Consider the following 25,083-nt stretch of genomic DNA (forward strand, 5'->3'; position numbering starts at 1 on the left):
GCACTGAGCATTCACAAATCTGGAACACATCAAATAAGCCTTTACCAAACTGAGTGAATCTCATATACATGTGCACTTAGAATTGACAAATCTGGAACACATCAAATAAGCCTTTACCAAACTGAGTGAATCTCATATACATGTGCACTTAGAATTCACAAATCTGGAACACATCAAATAAGCCTTTACCAAACTGAGTGAATCTCATATACATGTGCACTTAGAATTGACAAATCTGGAACACATCAAATAAGCCTTTACCAAACTGAGTGAATCTCATATACATGTGCACTTAGAATTCACAAATCTGGAACACATCAAGTAAGCCTTTACCAAACTGAGTGAATCTCATATACATGTGCACTTAGAATTCACAAATCTGGAACACATCAAACAAGCCTTTACCAAACTGAGTGAATCTCATATACATGTGCACTTAGAATTCACAAATCTGGAACACATCAAATAAGCCTTTACCAAACTGTGAAATCTCATCCGCATGTACATTGAGCATTCACAAATCTGGAACATGTCAAATAAGCCTTTACCAAACTGTGTGAATCTCATATACATGTGCACTTAGAATTCACAAATCTGGAACACATCAAATAAGCCTTTACCAAACTGAGTGAATCTCATATACATGTGCACTTAGAATTCACAAATCTGGAACACATCAAATAAGCCTTTACCAAACTGAGTGAATCTCATATACATGTGCACTTAGAATTGACAAATCTGGAACACATCAAATAAGCCTTTACCAAACTGTGAAATCTCATCTGCATGTACATTGAGCATTCACAAATCTGGGACACATCAAATAAGCCTTTACCAAACTGTGTGAAATGTACATGTCTGATGAACCTTCACAAATCTGGAACACATCAAAAAAGCCTTTACCAAAGTGTGTGAAATCACATCTGCATGTGCACAGAGTATTTACAAATCTGGCACACAGAAAAAAACCTTCACAAAACTGAGTGAAATCTCTGTACATCTTCACCGGGCTCTTACAAAGATGGTGCCTGTTTCATGGAACAGTGGCAACTGCACCTGGTGTCTCTTCGATGACAATATATAGTTAACAGCTACGTCACCATGGAAAATACGCTTGGCGTAGCGGGAAGGGGAATGCTTGTATTACAATCACATATCCGTAAACTTTGTATACATATATACTTCTGCCATTAAAACTTTCATGCTCAGTCATAAAACAGACATGTTTTAGTCTACAACAACAGAGTATATTAGCACCATTTTAAATTTTGAATGTTTGAATTCATACTTCCACAAAAAAAATGCCTTCCATATTCACAATTATCCACATTATTTTTTGCACACATTTCCTTTCATGCATTTGGAGGCCATCGTAAAAAAAAAATTATCTGGCTTTAAATTGTGAATGTACACTAATATTTCTTTATTCACTACATACATGTATTTGACGGGCGTTTTACACTGCATGGAAGAGTATCTCACCAGTTTCCTTAAAAACATTCACACCACTGAAATGACCTTCTAAAAGTCTGATTTATGAATTTGTATTGAAGAATGAAATGAGCTGCATTTTTCAGTTCTAATTGCTGGCTTAATTAATGTAATGCCTCCAATACAATTAATTCCAGAAATTAATTAATTCCATTAATTAACACAACAATTCCAAATAACTTCACCGATGAAGAGTCTTTATGTCTATGAAAGAATATGTTTTCTAAAAAATATATAGCTTGTTTTAAACATGATCTTCAACATGTAGTTGAACTGATATATGATACATATGTAGTAATAGTAAAGACATTATATATCCAACATTATTATTATAAAATAGCTCACGTTTTTAACTCAACACTCAGCTCCAGCTCCTTAACACAAGTTCAAATAATTTTATGTGAAACGTTTTTGGGAAAGAACCAACAAAAAAAAACCATCAAGCAAATGTTTGTACATTTGAACATTGAGGGTAAAATACTGCTTGTAGCAAAGTAGAGAGAATGGTACACATTCCTTTTATACATTTTCTGTACTTTCAATTTCACACGTGTTTTCACACAATCAAATGAAAATGTTTTTCTTTGTTGGTGTACAGACAGAATTCTGACCTTTTTATTAAGGCTACTTCTTATTCATTTTACACATACAGGCCAACTACAATCAACTTTGATAGCTAGCAGGAAAAAAAATATAAAAATATATCAAGATAAAATTTAGTGTAATGGCTTAGGCATTTATATTACCTCTGTATGTCTATAGTATGTAGCTAAATTTGAAAAGGCCAATTAAATTTGTTAACAAGGGTGTGATATTTGAGGGGGGGGGTGTTACCTTGTTACTTTGAATTTCACTAAATTTAATCAAATATGTAAAAGTAATTTTTACAAGATCTTGATATTTTTCATGACCAAACATTTATGTTGAAAATGGCTGATGGAAAGCTAGTAAATCTCTTAATTATGTCAAAATGCTGTTTGAGGATGTGTGTGTTGAGCTCACATAGTTTGACCCAAGAACAACAACACGCACGACTGACCCTGGCAACAAACAGTCTGGCTGCAATATGAATCATTTTAGAATAGTGTGCTTTTTAATTTTTATTCATTAAGACAGACTTGTTTGGCCATCAACCACAGTCCGCTTTTCACAGCCTCCTGTTGTTACCATCGTACATGTAACAGCCGGACGTTAATTGGCAGATTTAACTCCCTTGGGTTTGCGATAGTCAAACAGACTTGTGGCATCCATGACATCACCACTGTGCTCCAGAGCCTCCGTGAACAACTTCAACACCTGCAACATGAACGTTCACGATTACCATCAAGCTGAAAATTATTTTTCTTACATGGAGGAAAAAGAATCTGTTTTGCCAAATAATTTCAGTGCCTACAATATGAATATTCATAAAGATTACCATCAGCATGAGGACACTGAAGTCTTCTTACATTAAGGAGAAGTAGTCTTTTTTGCCCAGTAACTTCAGTGCCTACAATATGGATATTCATGAAGACTACCATCAAACTGAAGATACCGATGTCCTGTTACATGAAGGAAGAAAAATGTGTTTTGCCAAATAACTCCATTGCCTACAACATGAATATTCATGAAGGCTACCATCAACCTGAACATACTGAAGTCCTCTTCAATACATGGAGGAAAAAAATTTGTTTTTGCCAATTAACTTCAATACATAAAACATGAATATTCATGAAGGCTACCATCAATTTGAGTGAGTACTTGGGGTTTGCTTAACAATTTTGCAGTCATAGGACTTGTTGCAGGGCGGATTTCCACTGCTCTTTTATCTAGTGCTGCTTCACTGGTACGCCTTACCAAAGGCAAGTAAGTCGCCCCGCCCGTGCCATTATACTGATATGGGTAAACCAATAGTTGCACTATCCCCTTCATGCTGAACACCAAGTGAGGAAGTTACAAATTCCTCTTTTAAGGTCTTAGGTGTGACTCGACCCAGGATTGACCCTGGATCTACCGCTCTCGAACCAGACACTGTACCAACTGTGCTATCGGGGCCAGTACCTTTAGTTTAAAGTTCAGAATATTAAAATTTCTTCCGACATGGGAAGTGAACTTTATTTACTTACAACATTTATGTTTAATGTTGCATTAAAAGAATATTTCACTGATACAACGACTGCCAACGATTATGGTGGGAGGAAACCAAACAGAATTGGCAAAATCCAATAACGATCTGCAGGTTGCTGGCAGACATGTAATTGATGGTGATCAGGTTTATGTGAGGTGGAAAGCAGGCAGAGACCTGAGGAGACCAGGAAGAGAACTGTGGAAACCAGGCAGAGAACTGTGGAACCAAGCAGAGAAATGAGGAAACTGGGCAGAGAACTGTGGAAACCAGGCAGAGAACTCTGGAACCAGACAGAGAAATGAGGAAACCAGGCAGAGAAATGTGGAGACCAGGCAGAGAACTGTGGAACCAGGCAGAGAACTGTGAAAAGCAGGCAGAGAAATGAGGAAACCAGGCAAAGAACAGTGGAAACCTCATTTCATTGGGTACCTCACAAACAACCTGAACGGTCACCATGTTGGACAGTACAGCAATATTTTTTATTTATTTATTTAATCGGTGTTTTATGCCATACTCAAGAATATTTCACTTTTACAATGGCGGCCAGCATTATAGTGTAGAGCAATTTTAAAACACCATGTAAGCTGGAGGGTATTGGAATGGCAAAAGTCAGCTACAGTACATGCATATATATCCCCGACAGCATGTCTATATCTTTCGGACGCGTGTAAGTAACACGTGTATGCCTATGGGCTAAGCTTCACCACTGATATTTTTGCACGGGACCATATTCAGCATTCATCAGTAACCTTGTTTTTAGGAATCTGATAAAGCTGTGTTGTGCACACTTAAAGTATTAACAGAAACAAAAACTGAGACATCCCCTCCTGCCTCATCAACACAACCCCAGTGACCTTTGCGTTGTTCAAGATTTCTGGAGCCAGGGGGCATCTACGTGTAAGTTGCTGCTATTTAAATGGGAACATTTTTATATGAACATATAACCCTAAATGGCATAAATTGACAAGAGGCCGTACGTTCACCTGTTATGTGTGACCCACTATCACACTGACAAGAGGCCGTACGTTCACCTGTTATGTGTGACCCACTATCACACTGACAAGAGGCCGTACGTTCACCTGTTATGTGTGACCCACTATCACACTGACAAGAGGCTGTACGTTCACCTGTTATGTGTGACCCAGCTATCAGACTGACAAGAGGCCGTATTTGACTGGTTACGTGTGACCCAGCTATCACACTGACAAGAGGCCGCATTTGACTGGTTACTTGTGACCCAGCTATCACACTGAAAAGAGCTACCACACTGACAAGAGGCCGTATTTCACCGATTACGTGTGACCCAGCTATCACACTGACAAGAGGCCGTATTTCACCGGTTACGTGTGACCCAGCTATCACACTGAAAAGAGGCCGTATTTGACTGGTTACTTGTGACCCAGCTATCACACTGAAAAGAGGCCGTATTTCACCGGTTACATGTGACCCAGCTATCACACTGAAAAGAGGCCGTATTTCACAGGTTACATGTGACCCAGCTATCACACTGACAAGAGGCCGCCTTTGACCGGTTACTTGTGACCCAGCTATCACACTGACAAGAGGCCATATTTCACCTGTTACATGTGACCCACTATCACACTGACAAGAGGCCATATTTCACCGGTTACGTGTGACCCAGCTATCACAGTGACAAGAGGCCGTATTTCACCCGTTACATGTGACCCAGCTATCACACTGACAAGAGGCCGTACTTCACCCGTTACATGTGATCCACTATCACACTGACAAGAGGCCGTACTTCACCTGTTACATGTGACCCACTATCACACTGACAAGAGGCCATATTTCACCGGTTACATGTGACCCACTATCACACTGACAAGAGGCCGTACTTCATCCGTTACATGTGATCCACTATCACACTGACAAGAGGCCGTACTTCACCCGTTACATGTGACCCACTATCACACTGACAAGAGGCCGTACTTCACCAGTTACATGTCACCCACTATCACACTGACAAGAGGCCATATTTCACCAGTTACATGTGACCCACTATTACACTGGCAAGAGGCCGTACTTCACCAGTTACATGTGACCATTTGCAAGCGATCACACTGTTGTCACGGCTCTGGTTTTAGTCTCTATGCTGTAGTCTTCTATATTGTAAAGCAGACTTCAAAAATTGGCCCCAACTGCAGTATTTGGGCTACTTGTACAAATGCACTTGTACAAATGCACTTGTGGCAAGCTACTGGCAAGCTACTGGCAAGCTACTGGCAAGCTACTGGCAAGCCATTTTCAGCGTTTGTCAGATAAATTTTCCTTCTGTTGCCTGATTAAACCTCACCTCAAAGTTTGTCAAAAGTGGGGTTCCCGAATCAATGGCCGCTCGGCGAATCAGGTAATTGTCTCGGATGTACTTTGTCTGATGATTAGGCAGATTCACCACTAGGTCAATTTCCTTCTCCTGTATCAGTCTGGAGAATTAAGAAAAGAACAACAAAAAAAAGTTAGTCTTAACTATCACACAACAGAGCATTGCTAAGGAGTATATTAATTTATATGTTTGTTCTTCAATTCTAAGACAATTCTAAGACAAACGAAAGCACAGTTTTCAGAGAATCAATACAGTTCTCTTGAACAGATCAGTCAAATTATTGACAGTTTAGCTGAAAAAAAAATGTAAGATGATTCACAGTATCTTCTAGAGACCTAGAACTGAATAAATACATGTAAGAAGTAGTGTATTTCAATCACAGAGGTCCCATCTACATTCTTTGTTATCTAAAATACAGCAGACTTAACACACTACCTCCTTTAAAACAAGGCCTGAAATTCTACCTACTATGATATGACTGAGCGAAATGTGAAAATTTACCTGATTTTAAATTGTTTCATCACTTCAAATCCTTCTCACAACGCCAGTCTTCCCTACTCTCAAAATCCCTCCCTCATCTTTTCCTGACATAAATCTTCTAACCCTCCCTCCCCCTGGTCAAATCCCTCCCTCATCCTTTCCTTAGACAAATGCAACTCGCATCACATTCAAACCATCCTCTAAACATGAATCTTTCCCTCAAACAAAATCCTTTTTTCCTGAGACAAAATTACAACAAACATCATCTAGCTACTAAGGTAAGTGTTTAGCTAAACTAGCCTGCGAGAGTTTATTTATTTGTTTGTTTGGAGATTTCACTTATATGATGGCGCCCTGCATTATGGTAGAAGGAATCAGGGCAGAGCCCGCGAGAAACCCATGATCATGTGCAGGTTGCTAGCAGACCTTCCACGTGCGACAGGAGAGGAATCCAGCATGAGCTGGACTTGCCATCCACAGCTGTTGCACTGGCAAGAGGCTCGTGTGTCACTCTGCAGTTGTTGCACTGGCAAGAGGCTCGTGTGTCACTCTGCAGTTGTTGCACTGGTGCGAGGCTCTTGTGTCACTTTGCAGCTATTGCGCTGGCAAAGAGGCTCCTGTGTCACTCTGCAGTTGTTGCACCGGCCAGAGGCTCCTGTGTCACTCTGCAGTTGTTGCCCCAGCCAGAGGCTCCTGTGTCACTCTGCAGCTGTTGCACTGGCGAGAGGCTCCTGTGTCACTCTGCAGCTGTTGCCCCAGCCAGAGGCTCCTTTGTCATTCTACAGCTGTTGCACCGGCCAGAGGCTCCCGTGTCACTCTGCAGTTGCTGCACGGGTGAGAGGCTCCTGTGTCACTCTGCAGCTGTTGCACTGGCGCGAGGCTCCTGTGTCACCCTGCAGTTGTTGCACTGGCACGAGGCTTCAGTGTCACTCTGCAGCTGTTGCACTGGCGAGAGGCTCCTGTGTCATTCTGCAGTTGTTACACTGGCGAGAGGCTCTTGTGTCACTCTTCAGCTGTTGCACTGGCGCGAGGCTCCTGTGTCACTCTGCAGCTGTTGCACTGGCGAGAGGCTCCTGTGTCACTCTGCAGTTGTTGCACTGGCGCGAGGCTCCTGTGTCACTCTGCAGCTGTTGCATGGGCGAGAGGCTTCTGTGTCACTCTGCAGCTAATGCACTCGCGAGAGGCTCCTGTGTCACTCTGCAGTTGATTCACCGGCCAGAGGCTCCTGTGTCACTCTGCAGTTGTTGCACCGGCCAGAGGCTCCTGTGTCACTCTGAAGCTGTTGCACCGGCCAGAGGCTCCTGTGTCACTCTGCAGCTGTTGCACGGGCGAGAGGCTCCTGTGTCACTCTGCAGCTGTTGCACTGGCGAGAAGCTCCTGTGTCATTCTGCAGCTGTTGCACTGGCGAGAGGCTTGTGTGTCACTCTGCAGTTGTTGCACTGGCAAGAGGCTCCCGTGTCACTCTGCAGCTGTTGCACTGGCGAGAGGCTCCTGTGTCACTCTGCAGTTGTTGCACTGGCCAGAGGCTCCTGTGTCACTCTGCAGTTGTTGCACTGGCGCGAGGCTCCTGTGTCACTCTGCAGCTGTTGCCCCTGCCAGAGGCTCCTGTGTCACTCTGCAGCTGTTGCACTGGTGAGGGCTCCTGTGTCATTCTGCAGCTGTTGCACCGGCCAGAGGCTCCTGTGTCACTCTGCAGCTGTTGCACGGGCGAGAGGCTCCTGTGTCACTCTGCAGCTGTTGCACTGGCGAGAAGCTCCTGTGTCATTCTGCAGCTGTTGCACTGGCGAGAGGCTTGTGTATCACTCTGCAGTTGTTGCACTGGCCAGAGGCTCCTGTGTCACTCTGCAGTTGTTGCACTGGCGCGAGGCTCCTGTGTCACTCTGCAGCTGTTGCTCCTGCCAGAGGCTCCTGTGTCACTCTGCAGCTGTTGCACTGGTGAGGGCTCCTGTGTCATTCTGCAGCTGTTGCACCGGCCAGAGGCTCCTGTGTCACTCTGCAGCTGTTGCACGGGCGAGAGGCTCCTGTGTCACTCTGCAGTTGTTGCACTGGCCAGAGGCTCCTGTGTCACTCTGCAGCACTGGCATGTTAGCCACTAGGCAGCAGATGCCCTACTATGTCCACAACTGTATAACCTATGGAAAGAGATGCCCTTCCTTTACCTACGACGACATTCATAAAGTGAATGCCACCAGCAAAAAAAATCCCCTATCACAGTCGTTCAGTCTGTTAACCACAGATATACATGTTAGTGGTGGCTTAGAGGTGGAGAAAACATAAACATTACATAAAGTTCAGATGAAAGAGTGTGAAAAGTTAGTGGCAAACGTGGTCTTCAATGTTTTTTTTTTCAATTTTCCTTTAAAGAGAAGAAGAAAACAAAGGTTTGTATGGTGGGTAGTTGGGACCCCCTGTCCTCTTGGTATATATAGTCTTTGTGTAATGATGTTATGAATGAAGATGTAACATATGTTTAATAAATCTATTTGCACTAGAATTTGGTCTTGTGTTCAAATGTGTTCAATTTGGATTTTCGTCATATTTATATTTTTAATATATTTATACATATCATCATAATTCAGATTAAATGCATATGTTTGGATATCAACAATAAATTTACAATCAGATAAATTTATTAGACACTCATTACATCCTTATTTAGAGCATTATTATGCAACAACAATATGTACCAAGATATGGTCCCAAATACCCACAATACAAAAATATTTTCAAATACCCTTATCTCCTGAAATAAAAATCGACAAAAATATTTAAGACCATATTTGCAAATAAGTTCTCACGCTCTTTCATCTTATTTTGGCATCCTTTTTTATGTTTTCTACTCCTTTAATTGTTGGCTTTATTGCAAACATACCAATCCTATTCTCCCAGTATCTCACCTTACTTTGTTCAGGTGTGTTAAAAAGTACAAACTGCACAAGAAATTAACTACATAAATGAAGCAAACAAACCAAACATAATGAATTTTCCCATAAAAACTCTATCCTATAGAGTTGGAGTAATACAGTTAGCTTGGCAAAGGAGAATCTCTTAAAAAAAAAAAAAGCACTCATTTTCTGTGCTTTGCTACACCAAAAACTTAAAATGAACAAAGGCTAGATGTATACATTTCTTACTCACAATTCAATATATACTTGTACACATCTCTCAAACAACAAAAACTGCTTAGTCAGCTGTATGATGTTTTTATAATATCACAAATATATGAAATGAAATGAGCAGAACCATCACACAACAGTTAATTGTTTGCCTGTTATTTTTTTCACCTAAACTTTTTAATTTGTTTTCCATGCATTGTAAAAATAAATAATCAGACAAGTAGCTTTGTTAATTCAATTTTTTTATGCAGATAAAAAGGTGACACTGACAATGTAGATGCCTAAATGTATCGCTCAGGTAAAAAGAGGATCAAGGAGCAGGTTTCACACGCTGCAGTTCTTGATAGTGAAAATAAACACAAATAAAAAAACCAAAACAAAGAAAACAAAACAAACACTATGCTTCAGATGTTTTTTTTCTTGGAGAAGCGTGGAGTTTTTCACGTCCTTTGCTCAAAAGTGCCATTAACTCCTTAGGGCAGCAGTAAAATCCTTTGTAGTTAGCATTGATGGTCTTACTTTATACTTATTTCATCCAATCATAATGCTGGCTGCTGTCATACAAGTGAGATACTCTTGAGTACGGCGTAAAACACCAGTCAAATCAATAAATAAATCATTCACCTATCTTATTCTGGTTGGCGTACTAGGCCCTACCTAAGAACGCTATACTTACAGGTATATGATGGTAAGTAAGCAGATAGATCAGTGGATCAGCAGAATTAAACACGTAAATATTAAAAGACAAGGCCGAACTACTACCTTTCACAAAATATCTGCCTCATCTGCTCATCTGCAGTTCATAATTGCCCATGATCAGTAGTGAAAAGTACGTGACAAGTTTCTAAAATTTATAAAGCGGGTTGTATTATAGCTTGGTCAAACTTTAGAAACATTTTAACATCATAAATAACAATTATGAGTTATTTACTCAATGGCAAGAGCTTGAGTTACCCTACATGACCACAAATTTCATCCAAGACTCTTGTCCATTTTTTTCTGATTCTGGGAGTTGTACTGATTTCAGAAAGGTGTTTTGAGGTTTGTTTGGAACATGGGATGACATTCTACTAGAACATTATACATTTCAGCACCAAAAATAACATTTTGTGACATTTATTTGCCTCTAAAAATGCACTTTTGTGGGCGAAATTTTAGGTCAATAAGTCTTGTCAGCAAAGAAAATTTGATTTGATAAGCCAATATGGATTTTTTCACACATATCTCTGGAATGGCCTCTTTAATACAGACGCCAGATGTCAATATTAATTTATCAGGCGGTACACAACCACATCAACTAAACATACAAAGCTCACAGCATACTTATAAAAGCTACAGGACAGATCAAAATATGCATCAGACAAATCAATGCCAATTAACCGCAGGTAATATTAATTAATATGGCAGACGCTCAGGTGAGCACAATGCACTCTTAACAGTCTACAGTTTTGGGGTTTTTTGGGCTAGGTCTGATTATAGCCGATTACATGATATATATTACCACTGAAAAGTGATCAATTCATAATAGAAAACGTAACTTCAGTGATTTCCAAAAGTGAGTTCATGAGCCTTAATTAACAAAAATGTCACATCAGGTTTATTACACATCGCAACAATTACTTTCTGCGACATGATCCAATCACATCCCCCACACACGTCATATTTATGATTAATCCTTCGTTTTTTGCTGAAACCTAGATATCACTGACCCTTAAACTCACTAATATTCATATCTGTTGACCTGACATCACCTGCATCTCATTATGTCTCATGGCCTACATTTGAGTGGCTGCACCATAAACTCATTAATATTCATATCTGTTGACCTGAGATCACCTGCATCTCATTATGTCTCATGACCTACATTTAAGTGGCTGCAGCTGATCAGGTGATATCTGTTTTACACTCACAAACCTTCATCTGACCTTTGTGTGACACCCTCATTATCGTCCTAATAAGGTGTACCAACTGTGCACTATTTGTGTACATTTTCAACTGTAGTTGAACTCATTTGACCGCTTAAGTAACACTTGCATCACAGCATTAAATCAGTCCAGAGCTACACATTAATTTGGAAGATAGGCAATGCACAAGGAGAATATAAATACTTGTGTTTTTATCTATTTTAAATATTAATGACAGTGATATTCTTTGTCCATATATGTTTAATTTATTTATTTATTTAATTGGTGTTTTACGCCGTACTCAAAAATATATCACTTATATGAGGGCAGCCAGCGTTATATTGGGAGGAAACCGGGCAGAGCCTGAGAAAAACCCACAACCATCCGCAGGTTCTTATATCTATATTACACATAATGACATATTATAATAATAAGTACATATTTAAGTCATGAGTGGAGACTATGGAAGAACTTTCATAAACAGTTTATTCATTTATTTATTTATTTATTTATTTATTTATTCATTAATTTGACTGGTGTTTTATGCCATACTCAAGAATATTTCACTTGTACGAAGATAGCCAGCATTATTGTGGGAACTACGAAACCACCAACAAGCTTGCTGGCAGACCATCATTGAATGTCTCTAACAGAGGACAAAACCTGTTGAAAATGAACAGAACAGCGCAGTATTCAAACTTGATCTGTTAACTTGTGATTTATTTATTTATTTGATTGGTGTTTTCAGTTATACTCAGGAATATTTCAATTATACGATGACAGCCAGCATTATAGTAGGAGGAAACTGGGGGCAAAAGAATTTGTCATGATTATAGTATTGAGAATCTTCATTCAATACAACAAACCGTTTTGACAAAAAAAATGGTCTGCAAACCTGAATACAGTCCGAAACATGAAAAAAAAAGGTTATATTTTTTGGTTACAAATCCTACCTGAAATGCTGCATTGTCATGTAAAGTTTCCATAAAATACATGAAAAAAAAGGTCAGAAAAATGATTTATGACAAATTAAAATTAAAAGGACAAGGTGTATAAAAACCCACAATGGACTGAACAGTTCATTGTGGGTTTTTACCATTGGGTTTTGACCATTGGGTCATGGTATACCTATGGTCATGGTATACCTATGGTTGTGGTATGCCTATGGTTGTGGTATAACTATGGTTGTGGTATAACTATGGTTGTGGTGTAGCTATGAATGTGGTATTATACCTATGGTCATGGTATACCTATGGTCGTGGTATACCTATGGTTGTGGTATGCCTATGGTCATGGTATACCTATGGTCGTGGTATAACTATGGTTGTGGTATAACTATGGTTGTGGTATACCTATGGTTGTGGTATACCTATGGTCATGGTATACCTATGGTCATGGTATGCCTATGGTCATGGTATGCCTATTGTTGTGGTATGCATATGGTCATGGTATAACTATGGTTGTGGTATAACTATGGTCATGGTATTACTATGGTTGTGGTATACCTATGGTTGTGGTATACCTATGATTGTGGTATTATACCTATGGTCATGGTATACCTATGGTTGTGGTATACCTATGGTTGTGGTATACCTATGGTCATGGCATACCTATGGTTGTGGTATAACTATGGTCATGGTATTACTATGGTTGTGGTATACCTATGGTCATGGTATAGCTATGGTTGTGGTATAACTATGGTCATGGTATAACTATGGTCGTGGTATACCTATGGTCGTGGTTTACCTATGGTTGTGGTATAACTATGGTTGTGGTATTCCTATGGTTGTGGTATAACTATAGTTGTGGTATACCTATGGTTGTGGTATAACTATAGCTGTGGTATAACTATGGTTGAGGTATAACTATGGTCATGGTATGCCTATGGTCATGGTATGCCTATTGTTGTGGTATACCCATGGTTGTGGTATACCTATGGTTGTGGTATAACTATAGTTGTGGTATAACTATGGTTGAGGTATAACTATGGTCATGGTATACCTATGGTCATGGTATGCCTATTGTTGTGGTATACCCATGGTTGTGGTGTAACTATGGTTGTGGTATACCTATGGTTGTGGTATACCTGTGGTCATGGTATGCCTATTGTTGTGGTATAACTATAGTTGTGGTATAACTATAGTTGTGGTATAACTATGGTTGTGGTATAACTATGGTTGTGGTATAACTATAGTTGTGGTATAACTATGGTTGTGGTATACCTGTGGTCATGGTATACCTATGGTTGTGGTATAACTATAGTTGTGGTATAACTATGGTTGCTATGGGATAATTACTTGGTTGCTATGGGATACTAAAAAGTTGCCATCAGGGCATCATTACTATGGGATATACGGCAAGATAACTTGGGTGATATGAGGGGGTCAGGAATACTTGACAGACACACATCTTTCTAATACAAACATGGTTGCCACTGGATACTTACTTGGTCGCCATGGGATGCTTACTTGGTTGCTAGGTGATACTTACTTGGTTGCTATGGGATGTCCATGCTGGTTTTTCTCGAAGGCCCAGCCCACGACTTTGGTGTCAATGTTATGGGCATTGAGATAGGCGGCTGTGGCTTCTGTAGCATACAGCTGAAAGTCAACACGTGATGGTTTTGATTAAGAATAAAATAATACTAGTGTATTGCAAAGTCTACATGTATTTTATTTATTTATTAATTAATTTGATTGGTGTTATATGCCACAGTGAACATGTAAATGACAAACTAACCGACTTTAAAAACCCTTTTAAAAAGTCACAAATCACCAAAAAACAATTAGAGCAAAAGTTAACTTGAATAAGTGAACTGATTTTCACATCAACACAGGCCTTGTCAAACTGACTCACCCAAAACCACTTTTACAGTTAAAGGCAAAGAAAATAGGAAAATAAAGTATTTATCAGATGAAAGACATTAAACACTGTCCACAAAAATAGTTTGATTTATTTTATCAGAATTTCTTTAACTGACTAAAATGCATTTAAAACATAAGATTCTATGGTGGACCCAGAGGGTATCAGCCACGTCACAGCAAATATGTTTGGCTTGAAATAGTTTGTTTGAAATGCAAATTGTATACCTGAACACAAATAAAGAGAAAACTCTCTTGTAAATACCTGATATCCCAAATCATACAGCTTTTTGGCGACTGGGAGAAACTTGTGGTGGAAAGAGTGTTGTACTCCTACTAAGATGTTACTGCTGGGGCGGGGGAGTTTCATCCCGGCTGACATCATGGCCTTCAGAAAGGCTGTGTGGATGGTCGCTCCAAAACACGCCACCTAGTGGGCAAAGTTATTTTAGAAACACTGACAACAAGCTACATGTAATTCAGACAACGTAGAACGTATGCTTGGATCAAGCTTGATTTTTTTAATTTTTTGTTTATTTTATTTGATAGTTGTTTTACACCATACCCAAAAATATTTCAGTTATACAACAGCAACCAACATTATGGTGGGAGGAAACGGGACAGAGCCCGGGGAAAACCCATGACCATCCGCAGGTTGCTGTCAGACCTTCCCACTTACGACCTGAGAGGAAGCCAGCATGAGTTACACTTGAGCTCACAACAACAAGATATCTAGCAACTATTTAAATTGTCAGATGGACAGAATGTGCAAAATGTAAATGTTAAAATAAAGTGTTGGTATCTGGAATGAAAACAGCTATTTCCCCGTATACTTATTCATAGTCAGGATTCTTGCAATGATCTCACTGAGAATAATAACATTAGATTCCTCCAATATTACACACTGTAGCCAATCACCCTCCACTTTGTATATATGTACTTGTAAGATGTAGCTGAATATACATTATTATGCAAGCTCACGCCATGAAAGCCTTTAGAGTTAACCCCCTTACATACCTCTCCAGTGGAGGCCATTTCACATCTCAGTAAAGGGTCAGCATCGCGGAGTCGTGGCCATGAGAACATGGATGCCTGACAACGAGATCATGCAGGGATAAACAAGAAATGTATATTGGGAAGAAAATGGGTGTAAAAGTTAGATAATTATGGTCACATCAAAACAAAATAATTTTAGGTTTCACTTGGTGACTTGTCGCAATGAAGTCAGATTAAAACTTAGAAATATTTATTTCTTATATTTATTTGCTTGCATATTAAAAAATTCCTTTATTTTTTTTTTGTTGACATCACGGATATCAGCCTAATTAGTGGAGAAAACTGGACTGCAAGGGATAAACTACTGACTTCTGGCAAATTATTGACAAACATTTCCACAAGTGACAAACAGATATTCAAGTCATATAGGTGGAAGACAAGTGGTCTTCAATAATAGTTAATACACTTAATATGCTAATGTCACAGGGTCCTATGTTTAGAACATTGAATTTTCAAATTTGTTTAAGTTCAAGTCTGTCCAAGCCCGGGTTTGAACCCATACCTTGTGTGTACTAGCGATTGAAAAGTTAGGCATCTGAAACCACTTGGTTGTTAGCCTGAGTCCACTAAAACCGAAAATAAGTTAATTTACAAGTTTTTGCCACTCTTTTCTTTCATAATATAATTTATTTTAGATCCAAGAACAAACTTAGTCCAGCTAACCTTTATTCCAACGTAATCTTGAGGATTCTGTGGGTTTTCAAGTGTCGGCAGTTCCTCGACGTTGATGGGCTGTTTCTGCATCACCTGCGTTGCCGTGGCGATGAAATCCGTCCCAATTGTTTTGGAAACAAATGGACAGGACCGTGATGCCCTCAAATTTAGCTCAATAACCTTGTTTCGGAAATAAAACAGAATTATAAGTTCAAAGAAGGAGAAACAATAAATTAAAACAACTGAGTTGGTTATGTGAACTGTCTATTTTCGTTACAACAAATGGCTTATATGCAATGAGTGGGGATGCACATGTGCAGTACCTTGACATCATTTTCTTTGACCAAAAACTGGATGTTGAAAGGGCCAGTGATCTCAAAACGAGCAGCGATCTTAGCGGTGGCGTCCCTTATCTGTAACACAAGTAGAAAGTTTCTGATGCAGTCTGATAGTGGAATGAAAAAAAAAAAAATATCATTTTGGGATTTTTCATCCACACAACTATACAGGCCTGGCTCAATGGTATGTATACTGTAAATTTCCAACTTTTTCGACCTCTAAAGCACATTTCTTCAGCAGAATTTATGCATACAGCCATTGCAAAAATGGTGTTAGAATGATCTACGTCACTAATGATGCAAGCTTCCTAAAACTGCTTAAATTACTCCCCCTACACCCCATGCTTCTCTGGCCATGTTAATAAGAGTTGTATGCAGAGAGATATGGTTGAACAAGTTGTTGAATTAAGATACACATACGTGTACACACATGTATGTCATTCTCTTGGATGGCAGAAGAATACACCGGGATGGGGGGGGGGGGGGTTGTCAGGGGGGTCTTGCTGTTGTTTAACACCATACTTAAGAATTTTTCTCTTATCCTCTGGCGGCCAGTTTCATGGATGAAGGAAACCAGAGAGCCCAGAGTATTAAATCAACAGAAAATGTTGAAAAAATGTTCATCAAATTGGTTTGTGACAGACCAATGGACCGACAGACTAATGGACCAATAGACTAATGGACCGACAAACTAATGGACCGACTGACAGATTAACAGACTGACAGACTAATGGACTGACAGACTAATGGATTCACAGAAGAGGTAACTGAGACAGGATTATTAATAGTGTAATAATACACAATGTCACTATATAATATCATTATTTCATCTGTAGTCCTGACACTCGCCATACCTGTTTCAGGGCCTCTGCGTTGATTGTCTGGGTGGGCAGGATGAGTGTGGCATCCCCGCTGTGCACACCTGCATTCTCCACGTGTTCACATATAGCGTGAGCCACAACCTGAACAATACACATGTATCTGTGTAAATATCAATGTACATGTATTCAGGAATATTTGTGTACATGTATTTATGTGTATATCTGTATACAAGTATTTGTGTGAATGTGTACATGTTTTTGTGTGAATATCTTAATATCTGTATTTCTGTGCATACCTGAGTACACATATTTATGTGAATATCTGAGTACACGTATCTAAATGAGCATCTGTGTACATGTATTTGTGTGAGTATTTGTGTACATCTATTTGTGTGAGTATCTGGTACATACATTTATATCAATATCTACCTGTATTTATGTGAATATCTGTACATGTATTTAAGTGAACATCTGTGTACATGTATTTAAGTGAATATCTGTGTACATGTATTTAAGTGAATATCTGTGTACATGTATTTATGTGAATATCTGTGTACATGTATTTAAGTGAATATCTGTGTGAATGTATTTATGTGAATATCTGTGTACATGTATTTGTGAGAATATCTGTGTGCATGTATTTAAGTGAATATCTGTGTGCATGTATTCGTGAGAATATCTGTGTACATGTATTTAAGTGAATATGTGTGCATGTATTTGTGAGAATATCTGTGTACATGTATTTATGAGAATATCTGTGTACATGTATTTAAGTGAATATCTGTGTACATGTATTTGTGAGAATATCTGTGTACATCTATTTGTGTGAGTATCTGGTACATACATTTATATCAATATCTACATGTATTTATGTGAATATCTGTGTGCATGTATTTAAGTGAATATCTGTGTGAATGTATTTATGTGAATATCTGTGTACATGTATTTGTGAGAATATCTGTGTGCATGTATTTAAGTGAATATCTGTGTGCATGTATTCGTGAGAATATCTGTGTACATGTATTTAAGTGAATATGTGTGCATGTATTTATGTGAACATCTGTGTACATGTATTTAAGTGAATATCTGTGTACATGTATTTAAGTGAATATCTGTTTACATGTATTTACGTGAATATCTGTGTGCATGTATTTAAGTGAATATCTGTGTGAATGTATTTGTGAGAATATCTGTGTGCATGTATTTATGTGAATATCTGTGTGCATGTATTGTGAGAATATCTGTGTACATGTATTCAAGTGAATATGTGTGCATGTATTTGTGAGAATATCTGTGTACATGTATTTGTGAGAATATCTGTGTACATGTATTTATGAGAATATCTGTGTACATGTATTTAAGTGAATATCTGTGTACATGTATTTGTGAGAATATCTGTGTACATGTATTCAAGTGAATATCTGTGTGCATGTATTTGTGAGAATATCTGTGTACATGTATTTATGCAAATATCTGTACATGTATTTAAGTGAATATTTGTACATGTATTTAAGTGAATATCTGTGTACATGTATTTATGTGAATATCTGTATGCATGTATTTAAGTGAATATCTGTGTGCATGTATTCGTGAGAATATCTGTGTACATGTATTTATGAGAATATCTGTGTACATGTATTTAAGTGAATATCTGTGTACATGTATTTGTGAGAATATCTGTGTACATGTATTCAAGTGAATATCTGTGTGCATGTATTTGTGAGAATATCTGTGTACATGTATTTATGCAAATATCTGTACATGTATTTAAGTGAATATTTGTACATGTATTTAAGTGAATATCTGTGTACATGTATTTATGTGAATATCTGTGTGCATGTATTTAAGTGAATATCTGTGTGCATGTATTCGTGAGAATATCTGTGTACATGTATTTATGAGAATATCTGTGTACATGTATTTAAGTGAATATCTGTGTACATGTATTTGTGAGAATATCTGTGTACATGTATTCAAGTGAATATCTGTGTGCATGTATTTGTGAGAATATCTGTGTACATGTATTTATGTGAATATCTGTGTGCATGTATTTAAGTGAATATCTGTGTGCATGTATTTGTGAGAATATCTGTGTACATGTATTTATGAGAATATCTGTGTACATGTATTTAAGTGAATATCTGTGTACATGTATTTGTGAGAATATCTGTGTACATGTATTCAAGTGAATATCTGTGTGCATGTATTTGTGAGAATATCTGTGTACATGTATTTATGTGAATATCTGTGTGCATGTATTTAAGTGAATATCTGTGTGCATGTATTTGTGAGAATATCTGTGTACATGTATTTATGAGAATATCTGTGTACACGTATTTATGTGAATATCTGTGTACATGTATTTGTGAGAATATCTGTGTACACGTATTTATGTGAATATCTGTGTACATGTATTTGTGAGAATATCTGTGTACACGTATTTATGTGAATATCTGTGTACATGCATTTAGGTGAATATTTGTTTACATGTATACTCAACAAAACTATAAACGCACAAAGCAATTCTATATTGTTTTCTCTCAGTATTAAATAATGCGTTAAATACAATAACTACGGTGAGTATTCTTTATCAATTGTAGCTTCAATTTCCACCAGATTTTCACACTTTAGGGCCATACTCCAGGCGCTATGGCAGCATGAAAACTGAGTTGACAGTAATCACAGTTCACAGATTCAAATGTGTCCACCGTTAGCAACCTGATGAGAGTGAATTGAGATTTTTGGCAAAAAATCAATATTAGATAATTAAATCAAATTTTCTGAATTTACCAAGAAGAGCTCAGTAAATACAGACCTGCTTTATAAATGTCATGAATTTTATAACTGATTGGAGTGGTAACACAAGCTCAGACAAGACTGATATTTACTGAAAGGTAATTTTTTTTAGTTATTCTAAAATGCTACCAAAAATTTGACTGGAACTGCACAAAAAATCTCTGGTGTAGCCTCTTTCAAGTCACAGTCAAAAGGCCACAAGTCCTAACCTTGCCATCCGTAGCGACAGCATCCATTTCTACCTCTCTGGCGCCCTCTATGAACTTGGTGATGACGACGGGGTAATCCTGTGACACTTGGGTCGCCTGACTCAAGTAGATCTTCAGCTGTTCGTGATTAAACGCCACATTCATGGCGGAGCCGCTGAGAATGTATGATGGACGCAGCAGACAAGGGTATCCAACACTGGCGGCGAATTCCAGGGCCTTGTCCTGTGTAGGGAGAAGACAAAGAACCCGAGCATATAATCATATTTACAACAACAACGGGATAAACGAAATAAAATAAATATTTATACTTGTAACTTTAATCCGACTTTAATCCAACTTTAATTGTGATAATATCTGCCTGCCAGAACAGGGATTACTGTACTTCAAATGTTTCAAGCGACACATTTTTCTTGATTCTGGCTGATTCCCCATTATAAGATGACTTTAAAATTTTTGGTGAAGTTTGATTAATTACTTTAAAATAGCATTATCAATTTTTTTTTTCAAGATTATGTTCGCAGTTTCTATGCCAAATGAAGAAAATTATGCCCTGGAATTTTTGTTAAAAAATTTTTATATCTCTTAATTACTCCTGAATATTACGCATATTTTCCATCAGCGGTCAAATTTTTTCAGAAAGTACGTCATCATTGATCTTCCTCGGAACTCGGTGAACACCCACGAAGTGCCCCACGCCCAGTGAACCATGTCGCTACAGTGTGGTATCATTGTTGACATCACCGCTACAAGCTACTTAATTTCCAGACTGACTGCTTGGGCCTTAAAACTGTACTTTGAACCCAATCAACATAAAGCAAAAGCCTATCTAGTGTGAGTTGGATTTAACCGTGCAACTCCATTGGTCTAGGCTTTAATATAGTGTGTTACATACCAACACTTTAATACTTTGTGATTATGTATTGAAAGATCAACATATAATTTAACCCTTTCATTTCGGAACACACGTGGAAACACACCCAAAAAGCCACAACAATTTTTTTTCGTAAGAATTTGGTAACTGTGTAAATCAACTTTTAGTCTGGTATACTTAACAAGCCATGCTAGAGAAACTGGAAACACGATGTCGCGTCACCCTTACCCCAGACACATATGGCTAAAGGGTGATACAGGGTTTGGGTAATTTCAGGGGAAACAAGTGAATTCTCGTGATACAGAAATAAGTCGGGCCTAAATGGTTTAAACTTGACAACATGGCACCATTTTTGATTTTCTCAACTTGCAAGATTTTGCTTCCTTTGAACTCTGAAATCCAGGTTATATAACTTCACAAAAATAAAATGACCTGCTTTTTAAACTTATGTGGGATACTTTATTCATACATCTGATCAAGTGTAGTCTTTTCTTTAAAACCAAGACCTTACCAAAGAGCTGAGGGCGCTCCAATCTGGCTGTCCTATCCCTAAATTATCCAAGATGGCGGAGAAGGTGGATCTGTTCTCTGCCGCGTCGATCATGAGGGGGCTGGTGCCCAGAATGCTGACTCCGTGATTGTAGAGGGGCAGAGCGAGGTTATTAGGTATCTGACCCCCCACGGAGACTATCACCCCACAGCTGTCCTGAAACATTTAAGAAAACGGAGATAACTAGGGGTGACATTGAGCTCAAACAGAAAAACCATGTGACAACTTCTCTCAAAAACACAATAAAAGAGAGACATATTCAATTTGACTGTAAACACATTCAACAAACACGTATCTGTGCGTTAAAACTCAACTCACCATCAAGAAATTGTTTCATATGATAAACAGAGAGAGTGAGTGAGTGCTTGGCGTTTAACGTTGTACTCAACAATTTTTCAGTCATATGACGACGAAGGAATCCTTAGGGTGCATGTACGCGTAATATGCCTCCTTGTTGCAGGATGGATTTCCACCACTTTTTTGTGCTGCTTCACTGAGACAACCTACCGAAGGCAAGTAAGCCGCCCCAGCCGACAAATAGAAAACTTATGCAGATAACAGCAGAAGACTCCAACTTTCAGTATCATGAGTGGAGTGGAGTAAAAACTTCCAGTGACCTCAGAGTTCCTAAACTCTGATAGTATTGTCGATAACGCCCACCATAAAGCCCTTAAAATTCAAATGTAACACCTTTAAATCTTTTCACAAAAATCTAAAAAAATAAATGACAGTATATTTAGTAGTTTTAAGTGGTCTACAAAGTGATGCCTACTTCGATCTGGAAAAATTTTTTCCTATAATTGCAGTGCGAGTTGCTTTTTCATATGCAAATTAGGGTATGTGTACAAAAATAGTGACGAAAATTACGTACCTCTTGTTGATAAATATCCAGGACTCTCTCTAGACTGAGCTCCTCAAAGTACAGCCTGTCACACTCATCAAAGTCCGTACTGACCGTCTCAGGGTTGTGGTTTACCATCACCTACAATTGCCATTCTGTGGGTTTATATCAACTTATACAACAGTGACCGTCCAAGGTCAACTGCAAGTGTCCAAGGTCAACTGCAACCATCCGAGGTCAACTGTGACAGTCCAAGGTCAACTGTGACAGTCTGAGGTCAACTGTGACAGTCCGAGGTCAACTGCAACCACCCGAGGTCAACTGTGACAGTCCGAGGTCAAATGTGACAGTCCAAGGTGAACCGCAATCGTCCAAGGTCAACTGTGACAGTCCGAGGTCAACTGCAACCACCCGAGGTCAACTGTGACAGTCCGAGGTCAACTGTGACAGTCCAAGGTGAACCGCAACCATCCAAGGTCAACTGCTACAGTCCCAGGTCAACTGTGACAGTCTGAGGTCAACTGCAACAGTCGGAGGTCAACTGTGACAGTCCAAGGTGAACCGCAACCATCCAAGGTCAACTGCTACAGTCCCAGGTCAAACGTGACAGTCCAAGGTCAAAAGCGACAGCCTGAGATCAACTGTGACAGTCCAATGTCAACAGTGACAGTTCGAGGTCAACGGTGAAATACTGAAAGGTCAACCAAGAATGTTGAAAGTCAAATTTCACAATCTGAGTTCCACTATAACAGATTAATATCATGTGACTGCAAGCAATCCAAACTTTTACAGTGAAAAGAAAATTGTACTCAATTTATTTGGTTCTTTATATCAGTGTACATGTATGTTAAACTTGTCCAATTGTTGTTTCATTCTGTGTCAGCAAAATTTTCACAAGGATGTGACAGGACATGCAAAAAGGGCACGAGGCAACAATTCCGGAACCCCATCATAAACCAGATAAGTAAATCAATGATATGACATTACCATGAAGTACACGTCAGATTAAAACACTGACTTCAGCTTTTTGCCACTTAGCACATACAGACTGCTATATTTCGCATCTCCATTTAGAGTTATTCAACAAATGGACCTTGAAACGAACTATTTCAAACCAAAACCATTGCTGTGATGTCTCTGATACCCTGTGGGTCCCAACAGACCACCATAGAATCTTATGTTTTAAATGCATTTTAGTCGGTTAGAAAGATTCTAAAAAAAAATAAAACCTGGAACTTTTCCAGGACAGTGTTTAATGGTCTTTCATCTGATATTTCATTTTAGTGTTTTCTTTGCCTTTAAGGTCTATAATTACTTGCACATAGTATCTGATTACTTGCATATAGTATCTGATTACTTGCACATAGTATCAGATTACTTGCACATAGTATCAGATTACTAATGCACATAGTATCAGATTACTAATGCACATAGTATCAGATTACTTGCACATAGTATCAGATTACTAATGCACATAGTATCAGATTACTTGCACATAGTATCAGATTACTTGCACATAGTATCAGATTACTAATGCACATAGTATCAGATTACTTGCCCACAGTATCAGATTACTTGCACACAGTATCAGAATACATGCACATAGTATCAGATTACTTGCACATAGTATCAAACTCACAGACTTGTGTCCAAGCTGACGCAGTTGTCGAATGCAAGACACGGCACACCAGTCAAACTCGACACTACTACCTATGTGGTAGGGGCCACACCCCAGAACCATTGACCCGTGATCTTCAAATGACACATCATGTTCCTGAAAAAGGAGAATGCTGATATTTATTTATTTGATTCTGAATTTTGTGGGGAAAACCACCCATGTCAGTGTGAAAAAAATGTCACTAGGGAAAACCAGTTATGTCAGTGGGGAACTTAGCTTTGGTAGCACATAGCAAATGAACCATGGAACGCCCCCCCCCCCCCCCCCCCACGCCAATGTTATTGTCCTCTACATGGGTGCAAAACCTGAGGTCAATACATGCAGTTCTTTTTGTGACACCACCCCTAACATTTTGTTTAGCATTGCTTCCCTTGTTATTTGATGCCAAATCCAATGCTCAGGGTATGACATAAGGTATACCTGTACTTTGTACGGGTTAGATAATAAAGCCAGCAAGGTCAGTGCAGGTAAACATGGAGAAAACCAGCAATGCTGGTGAGGCCAACCAAGCAATGCAACTCGAAATGCCAAGCAAGATTAATGGGGAAACTCATGAAATGGCAATGGGAATAACCGAGAAGGAAACCAGCAATGTCAATGGAAGAAACCAAGCAATGTCAGCGGAAGGGGGGGGGGGGGGGGAACCAGCAATGTCATTCAGAAACCTAGGAATGACAGTGGCGGCAAAACAGCAATGACAGTGGTGGAAAAACAGCAATGACAGTGAAGGAAAGACAGCAATGACAGCGGAGGGAAAACCAGCAATGACAGTGGCAGAAAAAACAGCACTGACAGTGGCGGAAAAACAGCAATGACAGTGGAGGAAAACAGCACTGATTGTGGAGAAAACCAGAAAATGTCAATGGGGAAAAAAGCATTGTCAATGGAGGAAACAATGACAGTGAAAGAAAACAGCAATGACAGTGGAGGAAAACAGCACTGATTGTGGAAAAAACCAGAAATGTC

At 38.9% G+C, this 25,083-nt stretch overlaps 1 protein-coding gene across 1 annotated transcript in view; it reads right to left on the reverse strand.

The window, feature by feature from the left end:
* Window positions 1–2,316: 2,316 nt before the first annotated feature.
* The window catches only part of LOC135464549 (carbamoyl-phosphate synthase [ammonia], mitochondrial-like), a 63,130-nt gene continuing 40,363 nt past the window's right edge, over window positions 2,317–25,083 (reverse strand). Inside the window, 12 exon segments of the mRNA XM_064741973.1 lie at window positions 2,317–2,787; window positions 5,913–6,042; window positions 13,933–14,042; window positions 14,569–14,733; window positions 15,321–15,395; window positions 16,023–16,193; window positions 16,337–16,426; window positions 17,206–17,313; window positions 20,178–20,399; window positions 21,560–21,754; window positions 22,470–22,580; window positions 24,079–24,213. Of these exon segments, the coding sequence (XP_064598043.1) occupies window positions 2,683–2,787; window positions 5,913–6,042; window positions 13,933–14,042; window positions 14,569–14,733; window positions 15,321–15,395; window positions 16,023–16,193; window positions 16,337–16,426; window positions 17,206–17,313; window positions 20,178–20,399; window positions 21,560–21,754; window positions 22,470–22,580; window positions 24,079–24,213 (1,617 nt within the window). The 3' untranslated portion in view covers window positions 2,317–2,682.

Source organism: Liolophura sinensis, chromosome 4 (assembly GCF_032854445.1).
Source record: "Liolophura sinensis isolate JHLJ2023 chromosome 4, CUHK_Ljap_v2, whole genome shotgun sequence".
Classification (NCBI taxonomy): domain Eukaryota; kingdom Metazoa; phylum Mollusca; class Polyplacophora; order Chitonida; family Chitonidae; genus Liolophura; species Liolophura sinensis.